Source organism: Podarcis tiliguerta, assembly GCF_965153285.1.
Source record: "Podarcis tiliguerta genome assembly, chromosome: 6".
Lineage (NCBI taxonomy): Eukaryota > Metazoa > Chordata > Lepidosauria > Squamata > Lacertidae > Podarcis > Podarcis tiliguerta.
The window spans coordinates 71,454,005-71,475,706 of record NC_139539.1 but is presented as its reverse complement, the minus strand read 5'-3'; the positions used below and the strand labels follow the sequence as shown (position 1 = coordinate 71,475,706).

General features: G+C 43.6%; 1 protein-coding gene across 19 annotated transcripts in view; it reads left to right on the top strand.

Moving 5' to 3' along the window:
- The window catches only part of AGL (amylo-alpha-1,6-glucosidase and 4-alpha-glucanotransferase), a 50,726-nt gene that overhangs the window by 7,238 nt on the left and 21,786 nt on the right, over window positions 1–21,702 (top strand). For 14 of the 19 annotated variants that reach the window (XR_014512307.1, XR_014512308.1, XR_014512309.1 and 11 more), the window contains exons 4-19: window positions 1,329–1,495; window positions 2,155–2,358; window positions 4,711–4,892; window positions 6,124–6,235; window positions 7,650–7,770; window positions 8,385–8,487; window positions 8,602–8,699; window positions 10,452–10,591; window positions 11,450–11,637; window positions 13,428–13,551; window positions 15,516–15,679; window positions 16,641–16,742; window positions 17,545–17,700; window positions 18,773–18,923; window positions 20,025–20,149; window positions 20,235–20,347. Coding sequence is in view for 13 of the 19 variants with exons in the window: in XM_083444751.1 (XP_083300877.1) it covers window positions 1,329–1,495; window positions 2,155–2,358; window positions 4,711–4,892; window positions 6,124–6,235; window positions 7,650–7,770; window positions 8,385–8,487; window positions 8,602–8,699; window positions 10,452–10,591; window positions 11,450–11,637; window positions 13,428–13,551; window positions 15,516–15,679; window positions 16,641–16,742; window positions 17,545–17,700; window positions 18,773–18,923; window positions 20,025–20,149; window positions 20,235–20,347 (2,250 nt within the window). In the remaining 6 variants the exon portion in view is untranslated. Of the gene's footprint in view, window positions 1–1,328; window positions 1,496–2,154; window positions 2,359–4,710; window positions 4,893–6,123; window positions 6,236–7,649; window positions 7,771–8,384; window positions 8,488–8,601; window positions 8,700–10,451; window positions 10,592–11,449; window positions 11,638–13,427; window positions 13,552–13,944; window positions 14,069–15,515; window positions 15,680–16,640; window positions 16,743–17,544; window positions 17,701–18,772; window positions 18,924–20,024; window positions 20,150–20,234; window positions 20,348–21,702 lie in introns of all 19 variants that reach the window. The other 5 variants (XR_014512306.1, XM_083444757.1, XM_083444759.1 and 2 more) reach the window with 1 other exon arrangement.

Genomic DNA, 21,702 nt, shown 5'->3' with positions numbered 1-21,702 from the left:
TTTTGCTCTGTAAGACTCACTTTTTCCCTCCTAAAAAGTAAGGGGAAATGTGTGTGCGTCTTATGGAGCGAATGCAGGCAGCGCAGATATCCCAGAAGCCAGAACAGCAAGAGGGATTGCTGCTTTCACTGCGTAGCGATCCCTTTTGCTGTTCTGGCTTCTGAGGTTCAGAATATATTTTTTCTTGTTTTCCGCCTCCAAAAACTAGGTGCATCCTGTGGTCTGGTGCGTCTTATAGAGCGAAAAATACGGTACAAGCTGCTTGCATAAATCTTCAGACAGAGAGATACTTAAAAGCGCACCCATGTTATGCTTGCTTTTTTTTAGGAGAGACTCTGAATCTCAATAATTTACAAAACAAAAAACCTAAGCCTTTTACATCTCTTGTGGCAGAATGGGCAAGCCATCATGTCCCAGCCTGACTCTGCAACAAAGCCATAATAGCCAATATTTTATTTATTTGGGTATTTTTTTCATCATTGCTTTTCAGGGCCAAGGGGCAACTCGGGGATATTCACAGTTAAGGATCATAAAAATATATAATTTAAAACAGTTAAATCATCCAACCACAAATAAAAGCAGTAGGAGTTAAAATTGTGGACAGCCGTCCTATTCAATTAAAAACAACTTCGAATAGTAAAATCTGCTTGAACACAACTAGAGGGGTGTTCCAGAGGCATGCAGGCCATGTGAAGCATTTTGAACACTTCCTCAAACTTGGCCCTCCAGATGTTTTGAGACTACAGTTCCCATCATCCCTGACCACTGGTCCTGCTAGCTAGGGATCATGGGAGTTGAAGGCCAAAAACATCTGGAGGGGTGAGTTTGAGGAAGCCTGCTATAAATTGCTTTATAATTATAATAGCAGCAGCAGGGAAACAGTCTCATAATGTCAGGAAGGACAGAGGTGAATTTGAGGTGGTTCCTGGGAGAAACTCCTTGATTCTTTATAAAACATGGGTTAAATGCATTTGACTTTCCTAGCATTCCTATTTCAGCCATTCAACAGTTTTTATTCTACATTTGGCTTCTCTTAAGAACAATTCTATGTATATCTGCATTGGAGTAACATCTATTAAGTACAGTGGGGTTTACTCTTCCGGGCTAGTGAGTACAGTACAGACTTGCAGGCTTAAAGGGCTTTTAAAAAGCAGTATCTTTTGAGCTTCAAAGTATTGTAAATGCTTTCGGATTCCCTTAAAGACATTAAAATAATTTTAGAATAGCAAGCGAAAAATATCTTATTAGGTCTTGGTAATAATTGGTGGTTGACTCCAGCATTTATTAGCTTTTGTATTGATAAAAGATGTGTGTGTGTGTTCTTGCAGAGATAAGAAAAGCGGTGGAGGTTACATAGTTGTGGATCCTATTTTGCGTGTTGGTGCTGACAATCATGAATTGCCCTTGGATTGTGTTACACTCCAGACATTCCTGGCTAAGTGTCTGGGACCATTTGATGGATGGGAAGATCGTCTTAGAGTCGCAAAAGAATCTGGTAATAAACACATTGACTCCCAAATCAAATCTCTGGTACATAGCACTGATTGACTGACTGTATTTAAATATCCTATTTCTTCCGGGGAGCTCAAGGCAATACACACATGGTTCCCAGGCAAATCTCCCATTTGGATGCTGACCAGACCCAGACCTGCTTGGCTTCACCAAGCTTGCTGCATGCTTTATGAAGGGTTGCTTTCAGTACTCAGCAAGGAGCGGGTGGCGCTGTGGTCTAAACCACTCAGCCTCTTGGGCTTGCCAATCAGAAGGTCGGCGGTTCGAATCCCCACGACGGGATGAACTCCTGTTGCTTTGTCCCAGCTCCTGCCAACCTAGCAGTTTGAAAGCACGCCAGTGCAAGTAGATAAATAGGTACCGCTCCGGTGGGAAGGTAAACAGTGTTTCTGTGCACTCTGGCTTCCGTCACGGTGTCCCATTGCACCAGAAGCGGTTTAGTCATGCTGGCCACATGACCCAGAAAGCTGTCTGTGGGCAAATGCCAGCTCCCTCAGCCTGAGAGCGAGATGAACGCCACACCCCATAGTCACTTTTGACTGGACTTAACCATCCAGGGGTCCTTTACCTTTGCCTTCAATACTTAAGACTGCCCAGTCTACTATAAGTGTCATGTTAATACATTTCATTATTGCTTTGTAGGTTACAACATGGTTCACTTGACACCAGTCCAGAAACTTGGTATATCAAGATCATGTTATTCATTAGCTGATCAGCTGGAAATAAATCCTGATTTTTCAACCCCAAACAAGAAGTGTTCTTGGAGTGAGCTTGGAAAACTAGTGGAAAAAATGAAAAATGAATGGAATATGCTTTGTATTACCGATGTAGTCTACAATCATACTGGTATGTTCATTTTTGCTGTCATTTGAATTTAACCTCAAGGGTGAAAATGCGTAGGGTAATAGTTTCTCTGTCTTATCCACTGCACTTAACAAATGCACAGATTTGTAGCCAGCAACTTTTGCATGCATGTGCAAACTTCACAAAGACCAGTCATGTCCAGGAGTATAGAAAGAGAATTTTTAAAATATATTTTTAAGAATTAGTTCGAGCTAGGCAGTAAATTTCTAGGCTCTTTGTGTTGTTTAAAACTGTATTTTACTTAAATAACCCAGAAAAAAAAATAGGGGATGGCGTTTGGTGGTGATCTTAAGATTTGTAACTATTCAGACATTTTTAATTCACTTGTTTTCAAAATGCTTTGAGGGTAACAGCTCCTGCAAGCACAAAACCTTGTGTCTCCGTTACCCAGGAGAAGAAGAAAGCCTTTACTTTTTTCAGTTTCTGAAGGGGGGGGGGTGGAGGACATTTCCATGCCAATTTCCAGAACTGGGCAAAAGTATTGCAAAAATAGAAGCATTTGTGCAGCTAAGTAGAGACTGACGAAAGTGTCCAAGTGGAACGCAACCTCATTTTGTCAGTTCAATTGGCTGGCTGCTTTTACCGCTGATGGCAGAGCTCCATGTTTATAAAGGTCAGACCTTCAGTGAAAAGTAAGATCTTCGTGGCTTTAGAATGCCAGGTTCTAAAGGATCTTGAGTTTCAATGTTGGAGGACAATTTTAGGTTAAGGAAGAACACCTTGCACCACAACAGAGGTGCTGTTCTTCCCTGGACAGTTTTCTCTGTTTCCTTGATATCCATGCAAGGGCTAGGTTTTATTTTCTGTCACTCCTATGAGACAGAGAGAGAGAGAGAGAGCACTTATTGAATGCCCCCCTCCAGCAGGCATACTGAGACACACATGTACCTCAATGATGGGCTGGTGAACCTTGAACTGCTTGCATCGGGAGAAACTTTGGGTCTGGATGATGGTTTGATAGTTAGAACATCATCACTGGATATATTACAGCTATCAAGTGATGAATGCATATTTGAGCTTATCCCCGGAGAACTGTATCGCACAAGTCTCACTCAGTGGAATAACCATTTTTTGAGAACTTGCAGAGTTCCTTAGTTCCTAGGTGCGCGTCCTTCAACATTGTCTCCTTTGATTACAAAATTTAATAAGCAATGCAATTTCAGTAGTTGGCAAAGTTCTACCCAAAAAGGAACATAACTTCGTGTGTGTTCTTCAGAATTTTGGGAAATGATTTTATGGCAATGGCAGGGAAGTGACTAAAAATTAGTGTTGATGCCTTCCTTGACATTGCAAAGTATATATGAAGGACAACATTTAAACTTCTAAAGATCTAGGGCTGGATTCAGCTATAAGGTTCCATTAGTGGAAGCCAGTGCAAAGACTGCTACTAGTGCAATGGTTATCCCCATTGCATCTCCCCCAGTTCTGCTCTGGAGGGTCAGGAAAAACCCCAGATCACCCCATGATGGGAGGCAAAGATAGATCGTTCTGTGAGCACAATCATTTCTGCTTGCCCAAGAGAACGATCTCGTTAGCACTACGTTGAAGCCTACCCAATACTTGTGAGTGTTCGCGTCAGGCTGATTAGTAATGGCAGGTTATTGGAAAAACACCTGATCAGTTAACATTAGAAAAGAGGTATAACTTTGGCTGATTGCCGCCATTGAAAAACTCACTTGCCAACTGCATCCGGCAGAAGGCCAAGCTACAGATATGGACTTTGAAACTTGGCAAGGCTTTATTCCTTTAGCACTTGGTTGCTGATTCATATAGTAAAGAAGGAGCAACAAATCTCACTGCTGTGGAACAGAAAGATTTATAATATCCTAGTAGTGACTCTTGAACGGAGGGGACTATATGTGCTCAGCTTCTTCTGAGTTTTTTACTTTCAGCAGTATTCCTAGACTTCTCTGTAGACCAGGCTTCCTCCAACTCGGCCCTCCAGATGTTTTGAGACTGCAATTCCCATCATCCCTGACCACTGGTCCTGCTAGCTAAGGATCATGGGAGTTGTAGGCCAAAAACATCTGGAGGGCCGAGTTGGAGGAAGCCTGCTGTAGACAGAAAGCAGTAAACAAATATGAGAGATGCCTTAGAATTCTGTACATGGTCGTTTTCTGCATTAAGAAATTAAGAAGCACCTTTAAAAAAATACTTAATTTGACATATCCAATGTAAGACTTCCTAGTTTCCTGTCCATTCAGAATCTTAACTTTCATACATACACTCCATAGAGGTAATTGGCAGGATAATGGAAGTGCCATCCTGAGGTGCTATGTGCTTGATATTTAATTTCCTCCCCTTTCTCATTGTGTATCTCTTTGTTTTCCCCAGCTTCAAATAGTGAATGGATAACTCAGCATCCAGAATGTGCATACAACCTTGTTAATTCTCCTCACTTGAAACCAGCCTGGCTTTTGGACCGAGCCCTGTGGCATTTAACCTGCAAAGTGGCCGGTGGGAAATGCAGCGACAAAGGCGTTCCTCCGCTGCTTGAGAATGAACACCACTTGAATGTAAGAAATAAACACATAATATATCGCTTGGTGGGACGCGGGTGGTGCTGTGGGTTAAACCACAGAGTCTAGGACTTGCCGATCAGAACGTTGGCAGTTCGAATCCTCGCGACGGGGTGAGCTCCCGTTGCTCGGTCCCAGCGCCTGCCAACCTAGCAGTTCGAAAGCACCTCAAAGTGCAAGTAGATAAATAGGTACCACTCCGACGGGAAGGTAAACGGCGTTTCCGTGCGCTGCTCTGGTTCGCCAGAAGCGGCTTAGTCATGCTGGCCACATGACCCGGAAGCTGTACGCAGGCTCCCTCGGCCAATAAAGCGAGATGAGCGCCGCAACCCCAGAGTCGGTCAGGGGTCCCTTTACCTTTACTTATATCGCTTGATAACACGTGCTGTCACTGAATGTAAGGGAAGTCTAATTTATAATCTGTGGAACTTCTAACCGTTTCACTTTTCGGCTTGCCTTTCTGTGAGAGGATTAAAACTTCATTTCCTTCAGTATGGCAGTAGTCTTTTTATATAATAAAAAAGATGGCACCTGTATGCTAATCCTTTCTATTGTACTTCGTAATATTTGTCTTAAGTACAGTTATATTGTGTTAGATCCAATGTGTGGCAATTCTAAAGTTACCAGATTTTCCCCAGTGAATCCAGGGACACTTTTCAACTTCAGTGGATTTTGTATGGGGACTGATTTGTAAATCTGGGGACTGTCCCCGGGAAACGGGGACGTCTGGGTAACCTTAAATTAGACTCCTGTTTGCACAGCAGGACTTTCCATTCCTCTCTTCCCGCTCTTGCCTCCTCAAGAGATGTCTTGTTGCACAAGGAAGAGAAGTGTTGTTATGCAACAGGACAGGCTTTTCCCATTGTAGTTCCAGGGTATGTGGTTTTTTAAAAAAGTTTTTCTTTCTGGCTCTGTATTGCAAGTAGTCTTGCCATGAATATTTTGTAGAATAGTGACTCCTAAGTTCATATAAAAGCAAGTCATATAGGTACTAGGGTTCAGCTCAAAACTTTCCCTGTTTGTTTGTTTTGTACATAAATAAAGTATTTGCTGCTGGATTCTGTGCTTTCTTTCCCGTGAAACAGTATAAATGCCTCACAGAGTGTTGTGTATGTAATAAATGAATGATGGCTCAGAACAGTTTTGGCACAGGAGCGTTTATAATTAATTTTTGCATATGGCACCGGATTTTGTTTACCTGCCTGACGTGCTGCTTTTATTTTTGCAGAATGTCCGTAAAGTCATTTGGGAGGATATTTTCCCGAAACTAAGATTATGGGAATTTTTCCAAGTAGATGTTAACAAAGCAGTCCAGCAATTTAAAACTCTGCTGACTCAAGGTAAAAAAAACCTTATAACTCTCAGCACGAACAAACGCCACCAGGTAGCCGCCATCCAGGTAGCCGCGGTTGGCTTTGGCTAGGCCAGTGGAACTTTTAACTACCTTTCTTGTGGCATTTTGCAAATAAAGCTACTTTCAAAAGTCCCTTCCGTTCCCCAAAGTAGCTTGTCACGGGGCAAGAGGACATCTTGGGGAACAGGATTCAGCTGGTGGGGCAGATTCAGAGCTTCCCCATCCCTGGCAGGCCACTTTGAGAGGGTCTATGCCCTGGTATCTGATTACCTATTCTTCTTTTGCAGTGTGGCCAGAGTTCAAGTGTAGAAAGTAGCTCAAGCTAAATGGGATGTGTCTGTGTACATATGGTTATGTGCGCTGAGAAATGACCATAAGCTACATGGGAGACAGGGGGCAGGTGGGTGCGGGGGACTCCCTGGTCCTGAATGGGGTAACTGTGCCCCTGAAGGACCAGGTGCGCAGCCTGGGAGTCATTCTGGACTCACAGCTGTCCATGGAGGCGCAGGCCAGTTCTGTGTCCAGGGCAGCTGTCTACCAGCTCCATCTGGTATGCCGGCTGAGACCCTACCTGCCTGCGGACTGTCTCACCAGAGTGGTGCATGCTCTGGTTATCTTCCGCTTGGACTACTGCAATGTGCTCTACGTGGACCTACCTTTGAGGGTGACCCAGAAACTACAATTAACCCAGAATGCGGCAGCTAGACTATGTGACTGGGGGTGGCTGCTGAGACCATATAATACTGGTCCTGAAAGACCTACATTGGCTCCCAGGACGTTTCCGAGCACAATTCAAAGTGTTGGTGCAGACCTTTAAAGCTCTAAACGGCCTCGGCCCTTAAGGAGCGTCTCCACCCCCATCGTTCAGCCCAGACACTGAGGTCCAGCTCTGAAGGCCTTCTGGCAGTTCCCTCACTGCAAGAAGTGAGGTTACAGGGAATCAGGCAGAGGGCCTTCTTGGTAGTGGTGCCTGCCCTGTGGAACGCCCTCCCATCAGATGTTAAGGAAATAAATAACTGTCTGACTTTTAGAAGACATCTGAAAGCAGCCCTGTTTAGGGAATTTTTAATGTTTGATCTTTTGTTGTCTTTTTAATATTCTGCTGGGAGCTGCCCAGAGTGGCTGGGGAAACCCAGCCAGATGGGTGGGGTATAAATAATAAATTATTATTATACTATTATGCTTAAAGGGCACTGAAAGCAAACTGGGGGGGGGGTGGGATTTTGATTATTTTAGAATGGAAGGAGTCTGTCCGCTCTGCAACAGGTTAGACTGCTGGGTGGCATTTGGATCTGTGAGTTCCTTGGCTTTCAGAATAATAAAGAACTGCCTAGTCATGTAGGCAATAAAATGCTTTTAAACTCATTTAAAAATTATTCTGTTTCTTAAATCTACAACAGGTGGTTCTAAAGTTAAAACTGACCCCAATCAACATCTTGCTATTGTTCAGGATCCTGAATTCAAGAGACTCGGCTGCACTGTAGATATGAACATTGCATTGAACACCTTCATACCTCATAGGTATGTCCTTGCTCAAAGTATTTTTAAACACTGAAACGTCTTGGTGGCACATGCTTTTCCAAGAGGGGAGAGTCAGACCTGTCATTCAAGGGTCAGAAAATTGGGTCTGCTCCATTCACAGAAAAACGAGGAGCCTAATAAATGCGCTATGAAAACTGCACACCTAGTGGCACCTCGTTCAATCCAGCTGGCTGTAGCATTTGCATAAAACACACCCACTCAATTTGGTACGAAACAGGTTGCTTAGCACCTGAATTTTCAGTTCTCACTTGGAAGGCTCATTGGCTGGTATGTCACATGTTGTGTGGTTCTTATAGAGTGCTGTTCCCATAGATATATTTAATGCAAAGTTCAGTGCAAAAGATGTGCGGAACAAACTATTCCAGATTCACCAAAGGTGAATGTTTGATATCAAAGGTAGCTTGAATGAGAAAAGCTTACAAATAGGCCTTGACTGCCTTGGACACAGATGATTCATTTTGCATCGACTTGATGTTGACATTGGAGTGTCAGGAGACATCAACTTACTCATGGCTGTGCATGAATTAAACTCAGAACTCCCGACACGTTTATTTGAGTGGCATTTCAATGTTTTCATGCATTCTTGTTTTCAGCAATGGGCCTGCAGCAATCGAGGAATGCTGTAACTGGTTCCGCAAGAGAGTTGAAGAACTAAACGGTGAAATGTACAGGCAGACGAACTACCATCAAGAGCAGGTTGTACCAATAAGACATCTTTGAAGTTCATGCTTGCATTCATTTGTTCATTATTTGTAGCATCCACTGAACTGTTAAAGCTGTGCTGAAATGACTGCTTTTACTGGCTTCCAGGCAGCCAATTGCGTTGTGGCGACGGTGAACTATGAACGACTGGCTGGGCATGGTCCTAAATTAGGTCCCGTAACCCGAAAGTTCCCTTTAGTTACGAGGTATTATATCTTCTACACTCAAAAGAAAATGTCTTTGGTGATGGATAAAAATGGTTGGTGTTTGGTAATATGTAATATGTCAGAAAGTAAAGATTGTAGAACAAGACTCTTGACTTTGAGTGCGTGGCATGTGTATTTTTGTTTAATAAGCCAAGATATACACACACCCTCACTCAAACATGCGCACAGCCCCTTCTCTCCTCCTTTTGCAGCATGCATGTGTTAAACCTAGATGTCTCCAATTAATCAGTATGCCAGTGTGGTGTAGTGGTTAAGAGCAGTAGACTCGTAATCTGGTGAACCGGGTTCGTGTCTCCGCTCCTCCACATGCAGCTGCTGGGTGACCTTGGGCCAGTCACACTTCTCTGAAGTCTCTCAGCCCCGCTCACCTCACAGAGTGTTTGTGGTGGGGGAGGAAGGGAAAGGAGAATGTTAGCCGCTTTGAGACTCCTTCAGGTAGTGATAAAGTGGGATATCAAATCCAAACTCTTCTTCTTCTCTGAATACCAGCTGCTGGGGAATGTGAATGGGAGAGTACTAGCATGCTCATGTCCTGGCAGGCTTCCTGTAGGTATCTTGCTATCCATGACGAGGATAGAATGCGGAACTAGAAGAGCCTTTGTTCTGATCCAGTACCAATGTTGTTAACATATCTTCCTGTTGCATCCAACTCTGGTAGCCTGGTTAAAAACAAAGTAGGATCATAAGACACAGCTTTTGAAGTCTGTTTAAAATCCTGGCTCATTCTGAACATGTTAGCCACTGTTTCTTGGTTTGGGTAAGAGGGGGAACTATGGTTCATTGGAGACTTCCTTGTTGAAATGCAGGATGTGACAAATGGAGGAAAGAAAGGACTCACCTAGGTATTCTGAAAATTTAATTCACCTAGGTATAGTGAAAATTTCAGTCAAATTCTGTGGACATCTAAGATGTGCCGCTGAATGTTGGCAGTCATCTAAATTTGATTGTGTGACTTCACTTGTGCATCTGTTTTTGGATGTTCATGAAGTTTCACTGAAATGGTGAGCATTCATATATGTGGATATAATATATATTGCGCACAGTGTTCATCAATTAGACCAGTGAGATTTGGGTCTTTTTGCTGGGGTTGATGGATGTCAGATTTGGGGGGGGGGGGCAGTCGTCAATCATTTGACCCAAGGCCTCTTAAACGTATTAAAGGCTTGAAGGCCTTTGGAGGTGCAGTTAGAAATTTAAACACACAAATAGTTTAAGTCAAGAGACTGAATTAAAAACTTGCGTTTCACTGTTTGGAAAGATTTGTTTTTAAAAGAGTGTTTACAAGTTTTGAAAGCTAGGATTCATCCATCTACTTGTTTCATATATGTGAAATTGTAGATGTAATATAATCTTCAGTGAGATTGCTGATATTCATAAAGTAGTGGGTTACTATGTGTGGGATTTGGGCCTCACAGTTTGCTAGAAGAGACAAAAAGCTCAACTCGAGACAAAAGTGCCCAGTATTAAGCTGGTTATGGCAGAAAGGGTTTACAATATTGTAGGGATGTCCATTTTTAAAAGTACTTTTTTTCTTTCTGGTATGGCATTTCAATTGTCATTTTATACAATCTGATGCTCTAAAATGGATGGGGGACCTGTGGCCCTCCAGATGTGGCTGGGCTGCAGCTTCTATTAGGCCTAGCCAGCATAGGCAACAGGCAGGGATGATGTAGCCCTCAAACATCTGGGTTCACTACCTCAGCTCTAAAAAGTACTTTCCGTACTTTACAGCTACTTTACATACCCATTTAAAGAGCTAACCCTGGAAGAAGAAGAACGCATGTTGCATCAACCTGACAAAGCAAGTTATTTTATGGCCCACAACGGTTGGGTGATGGGAGATGACCCTTTAAGAAATTTTGCTGAACCAGGTGGGTGATTCTGAAAGTTATATAAAACTTTTTTAAAATGCCTTTTGCTAGCGTAGGTGAACAGGGATGTTGTGCCCTTTCTCAGTTACACTGCAACTTATTATTGCAGTACCTAGACGCCTTTCAATAAGACATTGGCTTCCTAAGAACTGTCTGCATTTCGGGAATTCATCCCTGTCCCCATATAGCATTGCAAGCTGTAGGTGAGGCTTCCATTGCAGAGACTTCGGGGTGATGAAGTACAGTTGGGAACCAGTGCAAGTACGTTTTAAGTTCATGTTGTCAATAAGTGCATAGGGAAAAGTAAGTCCCCTAAATTGTAATAAATAAACTAACACATTAGCTTTGGAATTTCTGATCACTTAAATAGAGTTGTTGCAAAGTATGATGGTCTTAGATTTGAACTGTTTTCTACTGTTGTTCTAAAAAATTTCTACTGTTGTTCTAAAACTGATTTTATGTTCATGGATGTAGCCAGGGCTTTTGCTGCGGGGAAGGCTTGGGGGGGGGGGAATCTGATTTGTATTAATTTGTATTTATTTAGGGGGAGCACCTGCCCCCTCCTTGGCTACGGCCATGTTTGTACATATTAACATATATGCAAATAATTTTAACAGTTGTAAATATGTTTATTTTAAATTGCTCCAGGGCGCCTCGTGGAAAGAGGTTCATAAATGAAATAATAAACAAATAAATAAAACTTTCCATTCTGAGTTTTGATGTTACACAGATTAGTTCCGCATGTTTTTCTAGTTTGGTGTAAGTTGAAATGGCCTTTGTTTCTATCGCTGGTAAGAATGCTGAGAACCACAACTACAACATCATGGGGTAAAGTAGTATCTCTTCCCCTTTTTACAGGTTCCCATGTTTACTTGAGAAGAGAACTCATTTGCTGGGGCGACAGTGTCAAGCTGCGTTATGGGAACAAACCAGAAGACTGCCCTTATCTCTGGGCTCACATGAAAAAATACACCGAGTTGACTGCCAAATATTTCCATGGAGTGCGGCTTGACAACTGTCACTCAACGCCTCTTAACGTAGCTGAGGTATAGAAAAAATTAAGTGTCTCCTTTGCAACTGTGTACACAAACACACAAGAGAGAGAAAAAACTTTGGAACCATTTTAAAACTTAGGTCTGTTCCAGCCAATGCACATCACAAATGTTTCATCCTGTTTCATTTTTCTGACTCCTCGGCTGCATGCTTTCTAGATCCTGGGTTCTTTTGGTCAGGTTAGCAGTAGAAAAGCTGCAGGTTTTTCCTCAGCCGCATGCAGGTGTGGCACAATCCTGGGCATCTTAAAAGGTAAAGGGACCCCTGACCATTAGGTCCAGTCATGACCGACTCTGGGGTTGCAGTGCTCATCTCTCTTTATTGGCTGAGGGAGCCAGCGTACAGCTTCCAGGTCATGTGGCCAGCATGACTAAGCCGCTTCTGGCGAACCGGAGCAGCGCACAGAAACGCCATTTACCTTCCTGCCGAAGTGGTATCTATTTATCTACTTGCACTTTGACGTGCTTTTGAACTGCTAGGTTGGCAGGAGCAGGGACCGAGCAAGGGGAACTCACCCCGTCACGGGGGTTCGAACCACTGACCTTCTGATCGGCAAGTCCTAGGCTCTGTGGTTTAACTCACAGCGCCACCCGCGTCCCTTCCTGGGCATCTTACTCAGATGTAAACCCCCAGCGTGCTCCGTGAGGCTTGTAACTAGGCAAGAGTGCAAAAGATAGCAGCGTAACAGTGCAACCCTGTGCATGTCTACTCGGAAGTGAAGTCCAGTTGTGTTCAATGGGCCTTACTCCTGGGTAAATGTCTGTAGGACTGCAGCCACAGTCGTGGGTTTTGTGGTGCAGCAGCTGGGAGTGTTAGACTTGCGCAGGAACAACCTGCTCAGCTATGAAGCTTGCTGGATTATTTTCAGTTAGGTCACATTGGAAGGATGGATCTATTTCCCAGGATTTCTGTGAGGTGATATAACTTGAATAACTACACACACACACACACACACACACACACACACACACTGCCTTGAGAGTGATGGGATAACATAGAAAATAAGCAAAGGTTAGAAGTAGTTAACCTTGTAAACCAATTTCTTCAATAAATCAACTTGGAAAACACAGAAAAATAGGAGTGAGAATAGGGCCTTCTTATCTACACCATGTTGCAATATATATTGTAGTTTTTTCTCATCCGTGTTCTGTTTCATTTTCTGTTCACTGGTTAAGACGAAAACATTGCTCAGAATTTATACACAACTTTTTGAGGTCCATTTGCAAAGCTAGCCTTATAAGAGCCGCTGAAAGCAGTTAGATTTGATGTCTGTTGTGATTAATTTGGCTATTGCCAAAAATGGACCTACTCACAAAGAAATATGTGAGATTAATTACAGAGAAACAAATTCCGATATGTAGGCTGAGCACATATTAAAGTTTCTAATTTGACGTATTTGAGCTTTATTCTTCCTTCTAGGAATGAATAAATCCCCCCCCCGAAAATTTCAGAGTGAAAATTTTGTGTTTAATCTTTGCAAAATTTTATCCTGTTACGGGATCCACAGTTGCATTTCTGCACAGTTGCATTTCTGCACAGTTATTATGGAACGGACCCAGCCAAGCTGGAGGACATTTTAAAGTCACAAAACTATTTCAGTTGAAGAGATAAAAATTGGCAGAATCATGCCGACTCCTTGCGCTCCCCCCCCCCTCCTCATCTCTTCAGCTTGTTTTAAGAACTGTGCTGTAACTGGGTAGCATTTGTGCCATATGCTATTGGAAAGCACATGTTGTAAGGAAGCTGATTTTTTTAATATAAAAAAATGCATTATGATCTGTAGGAGATGCTGGCAGCAGCCAGGTCAGTCAGACCTAATCTTTACGTGATAGCAGAACTCTTCACGGGAAGTGAGGTCATTGACAATGTCTTTGTCAACCGCCTTGGGATTACCAGTCTGATTAGAGGTACCAAAACCATGCTTGAAAGGTTTGTTGCAGGATTGCTGTGTTTTGTAGACATATATGAAAGTCAAGAATCTGTTTACGTGGAACTAACTTTGTGTTCTTATTTGCATTTATTCTTGTGTCCTTTTGCCAATTCAATGCCTTTCCCTCTTCCTTCTTTGCCTGTTGCATGGGTTTCGCCCTCTTTCCCGACTCCTTGGTTTGTGCAAACTTTTCATGCATCTCTCATAACTCAATGTCTTTGGTTCTTTAATCTTGGGCTTTTCGTTTTTGTCTCTTTGCTGTGCGGCATTTTCCCTGTTGCCCAAATCCATGCCTAGCCTTGCATCCTTTCTTTTCTCCTGTTCTGCCTTTCCCCCCTGTCTGTCGCTTCCTTGGCTGTGCTTTTCGCAGTACATGATGGACACGGCTAGAAAATTGCGGCCCAACTTGTATGTAGTGGCTGAACTGTTCACGGGAAGCGAGGAGCTGGACAATATCTTTGTGAATAAGCTGGGCATTAGCTCTCTGATCAGAGGTAGGCTTGCTTCAAATTGCTCTTCCTTTTCTTAACCCTGAATTCAGGCACGATACGCTGCGAGTGAAGAACGTGCAAAACACTGACTCTGCATCCGTTTATTATAAACACATGACATTACATTCAACAATATGGCTTCTTTGCACGATAATTGCAGCATTGTGATTGTTAGGAAAGGGTGTCTTGTGTATGCAAATAGTTGTGATGGCCACCTCTTCAAACATCGCCTGGAGAACCCATTTATCATCTTCAACCTGTGTAGACATCACATCGCTTGTCTCTTAACCATGGTTAAGGGATCAGGGATGAGTCATGTGGAACGCCCTCCCATCAGATGTCAAGGAAACAAACAACTATCAGACTTTTAGAAGACATCTGAAGGCAGCCCTGTTTAGGGAAGTTTTTAATGTTTGAAGTTTTATTCTGTTTTTAATGTTCTGTTGAAAGCCGCCCACAGTGGCTGGGGAGACCCAGCCAGATGGGCCGGGTAGAAATAAATTATTATTATTATTATTATTATTATTGTTATTATTATTATTATTATTATTATTATTATTATTAATTTACTTTCTCCTATCTGGAGTATGAATGTGCTCTGTCCTTTCCCTATCAGCCCTAACCATGGTTTATGGTTGCAATGCCACTTACTTTAATCACAACTAATGCTGACCATTTTCCTTTTTAACTAGGGCTTACTAACCAGGGCTTGACAACAGCAAGCCCTGGTTAAGGAGAAGCCTGGCAAAGTTTACATAACCCATCGTTAAAAGATCTGAGGTTTTCTTTACAATCTAGTGGTATATCAGTTTTCTGAAATAAATATAGATATAAAAGTGGGTGAACCAGGAGATGATGAGAAGGGAGTGTGCGATTCTGTGATGTATCACCATGGTTAAGGGACTGTCTTACGTTGGGTTAGTATATGTTTTAGGGTTCAGCATAAAACTTTATTTTTATTTGTTCCTTCTTAGCACACTGTGAGACTCTAGACCTGTTCAGATTGTGCTTTTCTCATCCAGATGCAAGGACAAGGAAGCCTTAGGTTAATGCACACCCCATGCAATTCCACCATCCATTCCATGCAAGAAAGAAATGCCCAGACTGTTCATATGTGGAATTTTCCTGTCCTGGCACAACCCATTTTGCCTTCCAATCCAGGGATAGGATTGTGGGGTCACTGAATAGACAAAACGTCTATTAACTGGCTCGAGTATTGGGTTCTACATGTTGTAAAGGGATTGGAAAAGGAGGGCAGCTGCCTCCCGCTCATCATACAATATTGAATCTAGCCTCTCTTAAAAGTGTTTTTGGAATATTGGCAGTCCTAGCTGTAAGTAGCTGGAGTGATTATTAAAGCATTCTCTATAAAGTCCCACAGTCTTACCAGGTGTTCAATGGGTGATTCTTCGTATCGATGCTCACGTAAGGTCTTTTTCTCGTTCTCTAGAGGCAATGAGTGCTTACAACAGTCATGAAGAGGGGAGATTAGTTTATCGCTTTGGAGGGGAGCCAGTTGGGTCTTTCGTTCAGCCACGCCTGAGGCCCTTAATGCCTGCTATTGCTCATGCGTTGTTCATGGACATAACACATGATAATGAATGTCCAATTCAGGTAAGAAACATAGCTGCCTTGATTGCTCAAGTACTGTTTTAATGGCTTATTAAAGCTATATAGACACTATAAATGACTTTATTACATTTATTAATTCATGAGAGGTAATTAATACTACTTTAAGGTGTATGGGATTTAAGCGTTCTTAATGTTTTAGGCACAGGTGTGTGTATGTGTGTATTTACACACACACACATAGTGGTGCCTTGGTTTTCTAACGTCTCCATTGATGAACATTTCGGTTTTCTAACACCGTAAACCCGGAAGTAAATGCTTCAGTTTTCAAACATGCCTCAGAAGTTGAACATGCCACGTGGCTTCCGTATCAAGGCTTCCGTACAGATTTCCAGTTTCCGAATGTTTCGGAACTCGAATGGTCTTCCAGAACGGATTACGGTCGAAAACCAAGGTACCATTTTGTGTGTGTGTGCATTATGCAATCGAAACCTCAAAGACATAAAAATTACAATTGCAGACAGTTAAAATGTTAAATGCAGTAGGAGAAGTTATTTGATACCTAATGTTGAACTTAGCAGTGCTATCCTACGTATTCAAAGTAAGTTGTATTGAATCCTCTGCACACAATCTCTACAAATTCTGCAGAGCCACAGTGTGCCTCTTCTGGTGCCATGGGTTGCATTCAGTTTTATGGAAATAAAAGTTGAGCCATGTAGGTATGACTCTCTCTCCACCTCCCCCCTCACTGTAGCCTCATGCTGCCCCCAAATGTCTCTTTTAAGGGTGAGGGAGAGTGGGGAGTCCTCAGGAAAGGTCTGGGACACAGCATATGAGCTGCAGGGGGAGAGGGAGAATTGCTTTAATTCGGAGACACTGAGAGAATGGTGCCTTCCCACTTGCGTGCAAGGCGCCTTTGGAGTGCAGGTCAGATTTTTCTGTTTTTTAAAAAAACACCTAGTCTTCTGGGCTTTACTTAATTCATACACACCCTTCTCGTTGTTAGCATCGGTCGGCGTATGATGCCCTTCCCAGCTCGACTATCGTCTCCATGGCCTGCTGTGCCTCAGGCAGCACTAGAGGATATGATGAACTAGTACCACATCAGGTATGCATGTTAGCAGTAGGTTCCTCTTTTGTGTCATTGGAGTTATTCTGGCATGTTTTTCCATCCACTACACCTGAAGGAGCGTCTCCACCCCCATCGTTCAATCCAGACACTGAGGTCCAGCTCCGAGGGCCTTCTGGCAGTTCCTTCACTGCAAGAAGTGAGGTTACAGGGAACCAGGCAGAGGGCCTTCTTGGTAGTGGTGCCTGCCCTGTGGAACGCCCTCCCATCAGATGTCAAGGAACTAAACAACTATCTGACTTTTAGAAGACATCTGAATGCAGCCCTTGTTTAGGGAGGTTTTTAAAGTTCAATCTTTTATTGTGTTTTTAATATCCTGTTGGAAGCTGCCCAGAGTGGCTGAGGAGACCCGGCCAGATGGATGGGGTATAAGTAAGAAATTATTGTTTTTATTATTTATTAATTATTCAGAGTTTTGACTGGCCTTGCTTCCTCAGATCGTATCTTGCCACTCCTTAAAATTTCACCGACTGCCTGTTTTAAAATTTTTTACTAGCTTTGATATTTTAAATTCTCCACATTATAATTGCTACTCGTGTGTTCTGGTTCTTCTGAGTGTATTTGTTAGTTTTTGTAAACCACCTTGAAATATTTAATGGAAGGAGGTATAATAGATGTTATAAATAAAGCGTGGCCACGATATTTAGAACACTCTGCTTTAGACCCTCTAAGAAGAAGTCAAAAGTTTCAGTTCCTACTAAATGCACCATGTGTGTAACTTCTGTGAGCATAGGGAGAGAGAACACTGCAAATGCTATTTTTGTAACACATTTATTCACAGATTTCTGTAGTCACTGAAGAGCGGTTTTATCCGAAGTGGAATCCAGCAGCGACACTTTCCACACCTGGTGAAGTAAATCTCAAAACCGGAATTATAGCAGGAAGGCTGGCTATCAACAGATTACACCAAGAGCTAGGAGCCAGAGATTTTAACCAGGTAAATGCTGGGCCAGATTCACAGGGCATCAAAATGAGGCATTTGTCTGGGGTGCTGAAGGGAACAAGAGAATGAGGCAGGGCTTAGGAGAATATTATTATTATTATTATTATTATTATTATTATTATTATTATTACCTTGGTTTAAGAACAACCCTGTTTATGAACTATTTGGTTTACGAACTCTGCGAAACCAGAAATAGTGTCCCAGTTTGTGAACTTTACCTCAGTCTAAGAACAGAATCCGAATGCTAGAAGGGCACCAGCGGCGGGAGGCTTCATTAGGAAAAGCGTGCATCAGTGTAAGAAGGGTTTCAGTTTAGGAACGGACTTCCGGAATGGATTAAGTTCGTAAACCAAGGTCCCACTGTATTTATATATAACATGTATGCATGCGCACGCACACAAATCTTCAGCCCACTTCTGGTTCTTGGCCTGCTTGCATGAGACACCTGAGCAAGCGACTATGGAGTACTCCCTCTTTATCTTATCTTTCAATGTGGGTGGTGTTGTGGTCTAAAACCCTGAACCTCTTGGGCTTGCCAATCAGAAAGTCGGCAGTTCAAATCCCTACGACGGGGTGAGCTCCCATTGCTCTGTCGCAGCTCCTGCCAACCTAGCCATTCGAAAGCACACCAGTGCAAGTAGATAAATAGGTACCGCTGCAACGGGAAGGTAAACAGCGTTTCCGTGTGCTCTGGTTTCCATCATGGTTTAGTCATGCTGGCCACACGACCTGGAAAGTTGTCTGTGGACAAACACCAGCTCCCTTGGCCTGAAAAGTGAGATAAGCGCTGCAGCCCCACAATGGCCTTTGACTGGACTTAACCATCCGGGGTCCTTTTCCTTTTTTACCTTTTACTCCCCCTGTTTGTACTCCACTTTGTACTTTAGATTACTCCCCCCTCTACCAACCCTTATCCAGGGCCTCCAAAAACCCTGAAGCCTGCCTTAACATGCCCTGGCCAAGAATTATGACATGGTGATTATTAAATCTTAATTATAGTATAATCTGAATAATAAGAATCTCTATCCACTTTTCCCACCCAACCCCTAAAAAATGCCCTCTTCAGGTATATGTGGATCAAGTTGATGAGGATATTGTGGCTGTGACGAGGCATTGTCCTAACACGCACCAGTCTGTTGTCGCTGTTTCCCGAACAGCTTTCAGAGATCCCAAAACATCCTTCTACAGCCAAGAAGTTCCCCAGATGTGTATTCCAGGTAAGGTTACGCTGTCGTCTAAACCACTGAGCGTCTTGGGCTTGCTGATCAGAAGGTTGGTGGTTCAAATCCCCGCAACGGGGTGAGCTCCCATTGCTCTGTCCCGGCTCTTGCCAACCTAGCAGTTCGAAAGCATGCCAGTGCAAGTAGATAAATAGGTACCACTGCGGCAGGAAGGTAAACAGTGTTTCCATGCACTCTGGTTTCCATCACAGTGTTCCATTGAGTCAGAAGCGGCTTAGTCATGCTGGCCACATGACCCGGAAAGCTGTCTGTGGACAAACACCGGCTCCCTTGGCCTGAAAGCGAGATGAGTGCCACAACCCCATAGTCACCTGTGACTGGGCTTAACCATCCAGGGGTCCTTTACCTTTTACCTTTTACCTACCCATCTGCATCAGGATTTGAATGCAAAGTGTCCCATTACGCATTTCATCTTCGCAGCAACCTGAGAGATAGCAACTGTCCCAAGAGTTTTGTGGTTGAGCAAGGAGTAGAGTCTGGGTTTTCCCAGTCTGAACATCTAAACATCATGCAACCTCTCCAGCTGAATTAAACAACGTCAGAGACAAAGATTGGTGTTGCGGGGAGGGGGTGTTTCACCCTTCTGTGCACCCTTTCGCTTTGTCTGGAGCAACTCAGAGGGGCAGGGCATAAGTAATAAATTAATACATCTATTATTATTGACTTGTATGTTGGGTACCATCCCACTCCATGACTACACAATTCCAGGTATGCCCTCTCAGAGCTATGCACTATTGAACTGAATGGTCCTTATTCCCAGGTAAGTCGGTGTAGGATTTCAACAGAAGCCCAAAAGTGCTGACTTAGGGACAGGACTAAAACATGAGCACCCCCAGGGCTGATAGCTGGGCGATGTGATCTCAGTTATCAACATCCCTGACAACTGGTCCTGCTTAGCTATGGATGATGGAAGTTGGAGTCCCAAAACAGCTGGAGACCCAAGTTGGGGAAACCCTGAGCTAAATGGCCCCAGTGGTCTGATTCTGTATAAGGTTGCTTCCTATGTTCCTACTTATTAAAAAAAATGCTAGCCATGGTATTGAGAGTTGTCTGGGGGTTTCCCCCCCTCTTCCACAGGCAAAATTGAAGAGGTGGTTCTCGAGGCGAGGACCATCGAAAGAAGCGCTGCCCCTTATAAAAAAGACGAGCACTCAATCAATGGATTGCCTGATTATACAGTTGAACTCCGGGAACACATCCAGGTAAAAGCTGTGTCTCTTCCTCTTGTTTGGTTAGCCTGAGATTAAAGTGACTTACTGACTTCATCTGATTTCCTTCTCTTGGCAGCTCAAGGAAAGTAAAATAATAAAGCAAGCTTCAATTGCTACGAAAGGCCCTAATGAATTTGTCCAAGAGATAGAATTCGAAAAGCTGACACCGGGAAGCGTGATCATATTTAGGTAAAACGTCATTACTTGGGTTGGTGTAGAAAATGGCAGACAGAGTGATGATTAGCAGAGCAATCTAAAGCCACTTGATGCTGGGCTGCGGGTGGTTTGGGTTGAACAGAGATGTCTGTCCACATAGCCCTACCAGCACAGAGCTCCCCTCTCTGCCTTCCAAAGTGGAGCAGCCAGCAGCAAGCCTCCAAACTACATATTCTGGCAGAGGGGAGGGGGCTAAACTGGTTCCACTGGGCATCATTTTAAGTACAGTGGTACCTCCGGTTGCGAACAGGATCCGTTCTGGAGCCCCGTTCGCAATCTGAGCAGAACGCAATCCACACATGCGCGGGTCACGATTCGCCGCTTCAGTGCATGCGCGTGACATCATTTTGAGCGCATGCACGAGCGGTGAAACCCAGAAGTAAACCGTTCCGGTACTTCCAGGTTGCCACGGGACGCAACCTGAAAAGATTTAACCCGAAGCATCTTTAACCCAAGGTATGACTGTACTATATTTTTCTGTGTATAAGACAATACAGTGGTACCTCGGGTTACATATGCTTCAGGTTACATACGCTTCAGGGTACACACTCCACTAACCCAGAAATAGTGCTTCAGGTTAAGAACTTTGCTTCAGGATAAGAACAGAAATTGGGCTCCGGAGGCGCGGCAGCAGCAGGAGGCCCCATTAGTTAAAGTGGTGCTTCAGGTTAAGAACAGTTTCAGGTTAAGAATGGACCTCCGGAACGAATTAAGTATTTAACCCGAGGTACCACTGTACTTTTTGCTAAAAAAAAATAGGCAAAAATTGGGTGTTGTCTTATACATGGACAGTGATTGCAGAGGGGGGACGTGCGATTAATGGCAGCAGCAAGAAGTGGATTGGCAGCGGCGAGTGGGTGGGTGATTGGTGGCTGTGGCAAAGCCTGCTGGCGATTGGCTGTGGCAACTGGGCAGGCAATTGGCTGCTGTGGCGAGGCAGGCAGGCGATTGGCGGCTGTGGCAAGTGGGTGGGTGGGTGGGCTGTTGGTGGCAGCGAGTAGGCATACAGTTGGCTGCTGCGGCAAGGTGTGCGATCGGCAGTGGCTGTGGCAAGTGATAGGCAGTGTCAGGCAGGCAGGTGAGCAATTGGCAGAAGTAACCTCCCCACCCCCACCCCAAAAAGCTAAACAACTTAATTTCTTAATTTGGGGTTTAAAAAATAGGGGTTGTCTTATACATGGGGGCATCTTATACACGGAAAAATGCGGTAATTGTGTCCAATTCAGCCCCAGTCATTCTGCTAGCTCTACATTAGCCTTCCTCCCCATCCACCTCCCCTGGCCGGCTTGCTCTGCAAGGCTGCAGGTGGAATGGTGACCTTGAAACTT